The sequence below is a fragment of the Ambystoma mexicanum genome, chromosome 13 (assembly GCF_040938575.1).
Source record: "Ambystoma mexicanum isolate Mex_15411 chromosome 13, UKY_AmexF1_1, whole genome shotgun sequence".
NCBI lineage: Eukaryota > Metazoa > Chordata > Amphibia > Caudata > Ambystomatidae > Ambystoma > Ambystoma mexicanum.
This window is the reverse complement of record NC_090938.1, coordinates 504,366,021-504,376,619: the sequence shown is the minus strand read 5'-3', so window position 1 is coordinate 504,376,619 and position 10,599 is coordinate 504,366,021. Positions and strand designations below refer to the sequence as shown.

Sequence of the window (10,599 nt, the reverse complement as noted above, 5' to 3'; positions counted from 1 at the left end):
GTGCATTTGAAGAGCAGACATTCACCACAGGGGTGCCTCCTGGCGAACTAGAGCTTCAACAGATGTTTATTGTTACCTAACTCAATGGTACTCCTTTTATTTACCTCAGTAGGGTTATGGGCAAATTGACGCACAGGGATTTGAACCTGTGTCCACAAGGTCAAACACTGATCCCCATAATGGCTGCAGTCGCCCATGGAATTTAGCCGTAACACCTTCTGCTATGCTACTGTTTTCTCGAAATACCAGTCCATATGTATCATAACCCTGGCACTCCCCAGAAAATAATCTTCATCAGAGAATTAACCTTCTAAATAACAGGCAAACAGACATCATTGATAAAGTAGTCCAATATTGCCCACCTCGTACTCTACGTAATTCAAACCTTTCATTGGTTACTGGTCCATCCTTTAGACTTTCCTCTAAAGGTGGTTGGCGCTTTGCGGTGGAGGCAACCAAAACTGGGAATTTTCTGCTGCTTTCCCTGCTTACGTGTAATTCTCAAATAGAATTTGCTTTGTTTCGCTTCTGCTCTTTCTCTCTACTTGCTCAACTTGCATGGAATTCTCTTCGCCCTGACATCCGAGAAACAGTCCACACCGATTTGTACAAAACCAAACTAAAACTCTACTTTCTCAACTCCGAGCTACCCTCTTAAACTAACTCTCATCTGCGTTCTAGCTACCATTTTCCCTCGCCTATAACCTGCCTCTGCCCCTCTCTTTCCTTACCTCCACTCTAGCACTTGATGAATCTTGGTCACATCCCTTACACAGCTGGCCGTACAACCTACCTGCACTTAAAATGTCTAATGTTGGTTGTCCTTAATCTATGTAAATCCACCCATGTACTCTCCCTGGTGATTGTTCCATTTACTCCCCTCCACAACCTGGTCAGAATATCACGCAAACTCGCCCCATTGTAAGAAGCTCACTGCTTCTCGTCAAATCTGATTTATCTTTTGTACATTCTTTGGTGATCAAAAGAGCATTGCTTCTGCCTGTATATCAAAAATAAACAAAACTAAGTGCATAAACAGTTTTTGATCTGCCAGTGCTTCGAGAACCCTTGGGATATGGATGCTTTATACAGGTGTCATAATTCAATCAATCAGCCTTTCTTTTTCGTTCATTTCACATTTATTGCCTATGGGCGTGCTTTTTCCTCACTTCTGCTCTGGCCCTCCCCTATAGGGCCCTTACGGGGAGCAAATTGGAACACAAAGCAGAGTACAGAACGAAATACACCCACATGTATATACTTTTCACAACCACGTTGTGACGTTATCATTAGCTTTATATTGCTACATAGCAGCGCTGTGCACGTACAGAGGCACAAGTTGAGGGCAGTGGGGAACAGGAACACACCAGCTGTTGTAGGCTGCTGCATTAAAGTCACAAAGGTGAACATATCAGAATCCCGCCCGCCCCTCCCTTCATAAAAATGAAGTTCCACCACGCCCCTCCCTTCATAAAAATGAAGATAGATTTCTATATTTATATTTACATTGTACAATCAATTCGAATACGACGCACTTCCAAAGACCTATCGCCGTCCTCCATTTTGTGATCATCGTGGTCTTTGCTGTGCTTAGCGCTAGTTCATTTGACACTACCAGCAACAGAATTATTTTCCCATGATGGCAGCATCGGGCTTCTTAAAAGCAGCGGCCTCCTTTTTATTCACAGAGAAAAGGAAATTGTTTACAAAGGCCTCCTTTCCCTTTAAATGGGTGGAGCCAGCAGAGTGACAATCATTCCGCCATGCGCGTACCAGTTGATGAGTGTTATTGCACCTTCTAGGCTACTCCCTGGACACTGTAAGCAAGCAAAGGAGTGCTTCAGTCCATAGACCCACTTTCAATGGAAGCATGGTTTCTCAGCACCCAGAGTAGCCTGACTTCTCTTTATCCCCCTGGCTATCAATGGCACTGAGTGTTTCATGTGAGCAAGGCCACGAAGAGGGGTCCTGTGCAATTATCCCCAGGACACCTTGAGCCCTGCACTTTGTCTCGCGCCTCCAATAGCTCTGTCCTTGCAATGCTTCTTGCGACCTCTCGAGGGACATCAGTATTGAGGATGATTGTTGAGGTAGACCATAAGTCTGTCATTGGGCTTCCATAACAGCAAGCCTCATGTTCACTAGAAAAGAAAGAAGAGAAATCCTAGTCAATACACACATTCTTAACAATGGGGTCGTTGCTCTGGGGAGTTTGAAGTAAGAAATTAAATATATTTTCTCCTATAAGCACACGTAAATATCCAATTTTGATATTGTGTTCAATAGAAGCGCTTTGTCTATTTCAAGGCACTCTTGTATCTCCAGGAAAACGAAGTCTTATGAAAAAAGGAGTCAGCAAAAACAAGTGTTAAAAAATTAAGTCATTCAATACAAGCAACGCAAAGTGTGAAAATCTTGCGAGTAATAAGGTCCACCAAAAAGCTATTTTTAATGCATAAAAGTACATGGCCAAACCCAGACCTCTAATAAAACTTCCACAATCACCATAACTCCGTTCTTAACCCTTGCCCTAACTCTAATTGCAGTCCTTTTTATACCCTGAACCCTTAACTAAAATGCACTGAAGAATTTGATTTGCATGCGACTCAAACCAAAACACCAAATAAATAGAAAATGAACAGTGAACGTAACTCCAACCCCATCACCAGCTTGCCACAAACTCCATAGCCCTTGCCTTAACCTACACCCTTTCTCTAATCCTGATCTTAACCTTACCCTAACTGCAACTCTAACACTTACCCTAATGCTTACTCCACCCTAACCCCTAGGTCAGGGGTCCCCAACCTTTTGTACGCAGTGAGCACAATGCGCATATCAAAAGAAATTGTGAGCAACATCAATTTATTTACCGGACATATTGGCGCTCAGTTGGCGGACAAATGATCCCACATAGGAATACAATACACGTATGACTGCTTATAGAACATTATAATTTGCAGTAACAAATAGTTACTAGACTACGTGCAATTCTAGTAAAGGAAATATGCAAAGACTTTAACTTCAGTCGTTAAGTTGTTGTTTACAGGAAATGTTGAGGAAATTGAGTGGTCAGTAGTACATTTTTAGACACATAAAACCTGTCAAATTGTTCAAAAATATAGTAGGACTTAATAAACATTACCAGGGGTTTCAGGGTCTGGAGCAAAATATTTTAAAGAAATTTAGTGCAAATGTTTGGACAGTAAGATTGGTCACAAATGGAGTACTGAATTTAAGGTGTACTTTGTGGTTCACCTGGGGATATTCTGGGATCTATAGTCGCAAATGGTGCACTCCTAAGCTTACAAGATCAACAATACCGTCCCACAGTCATCGATTACTGTATTGTGGATTTTTCTTTTCTTCAGAAATGTTATGAAATTGTGCATTTCTGTTTGAACAAAGAGTGAACACTATCCTCTTGAGTCAATTTGCCAATGGCCAGGGTAGGCACCATGAAGAAAATGTCTGCAAGCCAGAGGGCCTGGTTAGTGATGCCAAAGCTCAACAAAGAAGTATTGGAAATAATTACTAAATCACAAGAGATTAAGATATTCTCTTAAAACTGTTAAACAATTCAGAGGTCACAGAGGAAAGTGTCAGATGGAGTCTTTGGTTGTATCTGTCAGTGACATAGCTATTGGCAAACAGCATCCCCACGTTCAGGAGGTCCAGGTTATAGAAAGGGATGCCCCATGGTTCGATGCAGTATGTAAAATCTTGAAAATGTATAGTTTCAAAATTGCATATAAAAATTGCCAAAAGACAAAGAATGAAAGTATTGAGAAACAATGAGAGCATTTTTCAAAGGAGACCAAATTGTTTTATGTTTAATGCAATTGTCGAGACAGGCATTCTACCATCTCTTTGGACAAGTAGTCATTGGACCATCAGCCCCACACGGTTATAGGCCGATTCCCTCAATGGACATTGCCAGTAAGGTATTCTCCAAATGTTTGTTGCTCAGACTGGAGGAGTGGAGCCAAAGTAACAATATCTTGAAGCCCTGTGAAATAGGATTGAGGGGAGGGCTTAGTACAGTGGTCCACTGCTTCACTCTGAGCAGCATCATGGAGAAATATGGTAAGGTTAAGGGAGGGAGATCATTTTTTGGCTTTTTTCAGATTTTGAGAAAACATTTGATTTGATTGATAGAAACATAATGTGCCGTAATTTAAATTGTATTGGGGTCCCTAATGTTTTATTAAATCTTATCCAACTGTGATACGCAGACATCTTAGCGTCTGTCCTATATACAAGATTGTGGAATTATACATTGTGTTCCCCACCAATAAAGGTGGAAAGCACGGATGTCAGCTGACCCCAATTTATTCCTTTCAGACGTCGATTCAGACATTAATCCACCCTCTGTGAAGGGTACATTTTATAGCATGTATTGGACTTAGCCATGGCAGGTCTCCAACAGGGCATGCAAAACACATGAATATTTTGAGAACTATAGTTCAACATTTAATATGATAAAAACAAAAATGATGGTGTATGGGAAAAGGGCGAAACCTTGTAGCTAGTTTTTAAATGAATGTAGAGATGAGGGGGCAGTCAAATTTTTATATGAGCCTACTTTTCTCAAATCGCAGTGCTTCGGCCAATCATTTTCAGAAGACAGCTGAAAGGATATCATTAAGGATAAAAGGGCTTTTTACATTTTTATTGCAGATTGGGGGCCTTCTGATTGGAAAAGTGCCTGGAGGTATATTTATTTTATTTATGATTATTTATTGGTTATTTGTAAGGCGCATACACAACAAATGTTTTTTCAGTTCGCCACAAGACAAAAAAGTTGGGGGGGGCAAGGGAGAAAGATAACATTAACTGTCCTACTAGGCCTTGTGACATTCGGATTGTGCAAGTGCAGTAACAAGAAGTGCGAGGGAGCAGGCGGGGGAGGGAAGTGCCAGTCTGCGTGCTAGGGTGGGAATGGAAGTGCAAGGTAAAGAGGAGAGAGTGCAAGTGAAGGGGGTTGTGGAGGGGGAACGGCAAAAGAGGCTGGGCGAGTGCTAAGGGGAGGTCAGGAGGGTAACCACAAGGGACCTGCATGGTGTGCAGGTGGTAAGGGTCCACATGCTAAGTGCGAAGAGGGGGGTGGACTGGAAGGGGTGGCCTGGTCCCTGTAGCACTGTAGCACTCAGAGGGAACCAAGCTGCCAGTCACTGTGGCAGATGAGGGTGTTAGCCAGGAGTGAGGGGGTGTAGATGGAAAGAAGAAGAGAAAAGGAGGGTCGCGAGGAGCTTCCAGAACTTAAGGAGATCCCGCTCAAGCCACAGAGTGGCAGGGAGGCCATTCCAGATGGAGGCTCCTGCGGAGGAGGAGAATCTACCCCCACCCTCTGCTTAGAGAAGCGTCTGACCTGCAGAGAGTTGGAGCTAGAAGACTGAAGGTCTCTAGCAGGGAGGTATTTAGGGAGAGAGGGTTGGATGTAGTGGGTTCCTAGGCCCCAGAACGCCTTGTGGATGATCCAGAGTGCCTTGAACCTGATCCTAGCTGCAACTGGGAGCCAGTGGAGAGGCAAAGGTCTGTTCCATGATCATTATGGCAGCAAAATCTAGGGTGGTTAAAACTGCCATGTGCTGGAGAGGTTGCAAAATAAATTCCTGTGCCAAACAGGAGGTCTCCCTGCAGATACACCTGGTAGCACCTTATGAGCTGAATTGGTGGTGTTCATTTTGAAGGTGTCAGGCTAATTAAGATGATTTACTTATTTTTTAAAAGCACATCTGGGATTTTCTGCTAATCATACAATGAATTTCATTGCAAGTGCGGTTGCAGCCACCCCTGGTAAAGAAAAATACTTGTGGTCTGGGGGGTTGTAAGGCAATGCCCATTTGGATAGGGGCAGGGACATGACTACATTTGACACATTAAGTCAAGTCAAAATAGCTCTTAAAGCAAGTGCTCGTCTGATTGGGAGAGAGGCAGATGTCCGAAATATACATAAGCTGCCCTGTTTAGCTTTATATACAGACTTAAGTACACATATAAGATGGCACGGAGAAATCTGTGAAATAAGACCCCCAGAATGCAGGAGGCTGATGCTAATGGTACTTTTAAATTGACCCACTCCTCAATAAATTAAGGTTTGCAGGAGGAAGTGCAAAGTGTGCCTGCAAAGTAGGAGTCGATGAAGATTTGGTTCATTTTATGTTAATTTGCCATTGTTTCTCTGTTTTGCGTAAGCGTTGACTTGCATGGGAGCTATGTTTTATATAATTAATTGTAATGATAAGGGTTTTATATATAGCTTGTTTGAATTCGTTAAAGCTGCTTTTTTATTTTGTGCTTGTTCTATGTGAATTTTATTAAATATGATACATGGTTTTAAATGTTGCTAACGTAATGGGGAAATATGGTTAAACACATATTGATTAATACTGGCCATTACATGAAGATTTTAAAGATCACTTCACTGTGGCCTTTGGAGGCTACCTCCTACGAATTATTTTGGCATATAATGGCAAATTGTGCTTTTTAAAGCTCCTTGGACCTGTTACATAGGTGAAAAGGTGGTTAGGAATAACAATAGTACTTTCCTGAAGGATTTGGAGCCTCTTTTCTCTGCCCAAAAGGAATTTTACACAAGACTTAGTGGCGAACATTGGTGAAACCTTTGGGCATTTGATGACCACTTCATAGAGGGGTGTGGTGGTGTTACCTAGGTATTTGGATTAATTAATTAATTGGCTTGTTATTTTCAAACGATGTCCACCTGCCCTAATACAATCAAGAGCCACCAAGACTATATAGCATGTAGCATGTAGCATGTAGGTAGACAACACGTATATTTGTGTAACAGAGGTAAAAAGTAAACAGTAGGAATCAATCACACTGCAATATCTCGGTGTGTACAAAATAAATCAATGTAAATGTTACATACAATTGAAAAAAGCTCAGAGTTATATTCTTGCACACTCCAAAAACATTAAATTATAGTTAAACATTGCACAAATCAGTCAATTCACAATTATAACAACATCATGTGTATATCAAAGGCTGAGCAGTGAAAGTCCTCTCTGCTCTATGTTTTGTCCTAAACACTCCTAAAGGTGCTCTTTTCAATTGTATGTAACATTTACATTGATTTATTTTTTACACACCGAGATTTTGCAGTGTGATTGATTCCTACTGTTTACTTTTTAACCTCTGTTACACAAATATACGTGCTGTCTACCTACATGCTACATGCTATATGATCTTGGTGGCTCTTGATTGTATTAGGGCAGGTGGACATCGTTTGAGTTTGTTTGAACATAGGTGCATTTAATGAATAAGAAAGAACAGTATATATATATATATATATATATATATATATATATATATATAAATATATATATATATATATATATATGTATATATATATATATTTCTATACGTATATCTTTTTTGCATAACTCAGAGGTAGAAATTTACCATAGTGGGCTGTGAGTTTCATTCCATTTTGAGACTCCTTTTCACTATTGTTTTTTGAAAAAGCATACCTGGGACTGTGTCCCAAGAGGAGTGCAGCATAGGGCTATCGGGTAGCAACACCCGATGTATGTTCTGTGTTTCTTCTGTTTTGGACCTCGATTGGCCGCAAGGTTAACCCTGCTGCACCTGAAGTATAATTAATTGATCTATTGAAATAATTACAAGGAGTAGTTTCAACTCCACACAGATCTTATAGAAGAACCATTTACCTACTGTTGTGCTTCCCATCCCTTTTTCTCTTATTCTGTTTTTTCCCCACGGGCCGAAGAGAAATGTTAACGCTTAGCCCATTATTGGGAGTTTGAATACATTTGTGAATTCATTATATCAATGGTGGTGCAATCACCCTGGAGATAAAAGGTGCTTTGGGAAAGTGGCATCACCGATAAGTCCAATGGTTGCAGGTGCATATTGGTGTTGACCCAGAACTAGTCATGCCGCAAAGCTCTGTGGCTCCCGAAGCCCTGAGTCGAAGGAAAGGTGAGGTGTTTACTCAACACCAGTCATGCCACAGAGTCCTTTGGCACCGGACCACTCAAGCCGAAGGATCCTGTAGGTGATTATCCCATACTGGTCATGCCGTAGACTCCTCAGGTGCCAGGCCCCTCAACTGAAGGATCCTGCAGGTGTTTACTCAACACCAGTCAGGCCACAGAGTACAGTAGCACCGGGCCCCTCAGCTGAAGGATCCTGCAGGTGCTTGCTCAACACCAGTCACGCTGAAGAGTCCTATGGCACTGGACCACTCAATCCAAAGGATCCTGTAGGTAATTATCCTGTACCGGTCATGCCGTTGACACCTCTGGTGCCGGGCCCCTCAACTGAAGGTTCCTGCAGGTGTTTACTCAACACCAGTCGCCCTGCAGAGTCCTGTGGCACCGGACCACTCAAGCCGAAGGATCCTGTAGGTGATTATTCCATACTGGTCATGCCGTAGACTCCTCTGGTGCCGGGCCCCTCAACTGAAGGATCCTGCAGGTGTTTACTCAACACCAGTCATGCCGCAGAGTACTGTAGCGCCGGGCCCCTCAGCTGAAGGATCCTGCAGGTGTTTACTCAACACCAGTCACGCTGAAGAGTCCTATGCCACCGGACCACTCAATCCAAAGGATCCTGTAGGTGAATATCCCATACTGGTCATGCTGTAGACTCCTCTGGTGCCGGGTCCCTCAGTTGAAGGATCCTGCAGGTGTTTACTCAACACCAGTCATGCTGCAGAGTCCTATGGCACTGGACCACTCAATCCAAAGGATTCTGTAGGTAATTATCCTGTACCGGTCATGCCGTTAACTCCTCTGGTGCCGAGCCCCTCAACTGAACGATCCTGCAGGTGTTTACTCAACACCAGTCACGCTGCAGAGTCCTGTGGCACTGGACCACTCAAGCCGAAGGATCCTGTAGGTGAATATCCCATACTGGTCATGCTGTAGACTCTTCTGGTGCCGGGCCCCTCAACTGAAGGATCCTGCAGGTGTTTACTCAACACCAGTCATGCCGCAGAGTACTGTAGCGCCAGACAACTCAAGCCGAAGGATACTGTAAGTGATTATCCCATACTGGTCATGCTGTAGACCCTTCTGGTGCCGGGCCCCTCAGCTGAAGGATCCTGCGAGTGTATACTCAACACCAGTCATGCTGCAGAGTACTGTAGCGCCGGACAACTCAAGCCGAAGGATCCTGTAGGTGAATATCCGATACTAGTCATGCTGTAGACTCCTCTGGTGCCGGGCCCCTCAGCTGAAGGATCCTGCAAGTGTATACTCAACACCAGTCATGCTGCAGAGTCGTGTGGCACTGGGCCCCTCACCTGAAGGATCCTGTACGCGATTATGCAATACCAGTCATGCAGCAGAGATCTGTGGCAGCCAATCTCTGATCTGAATCCATTTCAATGCTCCTGCACAAATCCATCTTAATTTGAATTTAATCTGATATGATTTGCCCTGGGAAACCTCCTATCTGCCTTTTCTCCCCAGCGCCAGGAGCTGTGAGTTTATCCTCAACTACTCATTTTTTGGGACTGATCTCAGAATTCGAACCTGAGTCCAGTCCAACATCCAAAACACCGTTGAGCCCCATTCTGAAATTCCATTCAAAGATTTCTGTATGTAATGCAGAGATGTAGCTTTTATCATTTTGAATACTCATAATTGGGGGGAGGGAACTCCTATAAAAGATGAATCACTACTGTGCCACTTGATTGCCTTGGGACATTTTACTAAAGAGCTGGGGGAAGAGATGCCTACTCCAGAGTTCGCAAGCAAAGTGTTGCTGCCTGATGTTAGGATGGCCAGTAGGAACTCTATCTGTCTGCCAGTGTCCAGTCCCCTCAGACGCTGTATCCATCAGATGCTGTCATAGCCCAGGAAAGACGAGAACAAGTTCCATATAGGCTGTGCTCTCCCTTGCTTATGTCTGTGAGGCCACAATGATAATTTCCCCTTTATGTAAAGTCTATTTTTGCTGAAGCATTACTAAAAAAATCATTAAAGGAATGCTCTAGCAAAATAACAACACTCAAACAACACCTATGGATGGGTGATTTACAAAATGACTGTAAATTCAGTTATTTGCCTGGACACCCACTTTTTACATTGTTTATGGAGGAATCTTGATATTTAATATTAGTACCCAGCGAGGGACAATGAGATTATAACAAGAGGTCCCATTGGCCCTCGCCGAGTCATTCCAAGCTGCACAAAGCCTTTCGATTCCGCACATTTGCTAATTGCCGCTATGGAAAGGGAGAAGGGACTACATGTAATCACTTCTCCCGGTTTCATGGCGGCCATCTTCTTTGTTTACTTTTTTATCCTACACTTATGAATGGCCGCCATGGAAAGGGAGAATCGACTACATATCCTGTTCCATGGTGGCCATCTTTTTATTCCTTTTTTCTTTTTTCAGTTGCTAAACGCCGAAGCGTTTAACAACTGAAAAAATGAACAATTAGTACTCTGGCCTAATAGGCCGGGCTACTAATAGCAATAAGCCCTTTTCTGGGAATTACCTGAAGCGGTAATGACCCTCCAGCTAGGGTTGGATAATTGCTTAATTAACATATTTCAGTTGTAAAGTATTTCAAGTGTAGAGTGAATGCCACTTCTTATTTTA

At 42.9% G+C, this 10,599-nt stretch overlaps 1 protein-coding gene across 1 annotated transcript in view; it reads right to left on the bottom strand.

The window, feature by feature from the left end:
- Positions 1–1,116: 1,116 nt before the first annotated feature.
- The window catches only part of WNK4 (WNK lysine deficient protein kinase 4), a 666,323-nt gene continuing 656,840 nt past the window's right edge, over positions 1,117–10,599 (bottom strand). The window contains exon 20 of the mRNA XM_069634171.1: positions 1,117–2,141. Within this exon, the coding sequence (XP_069490272.1) occupies positions 2,139–2,141 (3 nt within the window). The 3' untranslated portion in view covers positions 1,117–2,138. The remainder of the gene's footprint in view (positions 2,142–10,599) is intronic.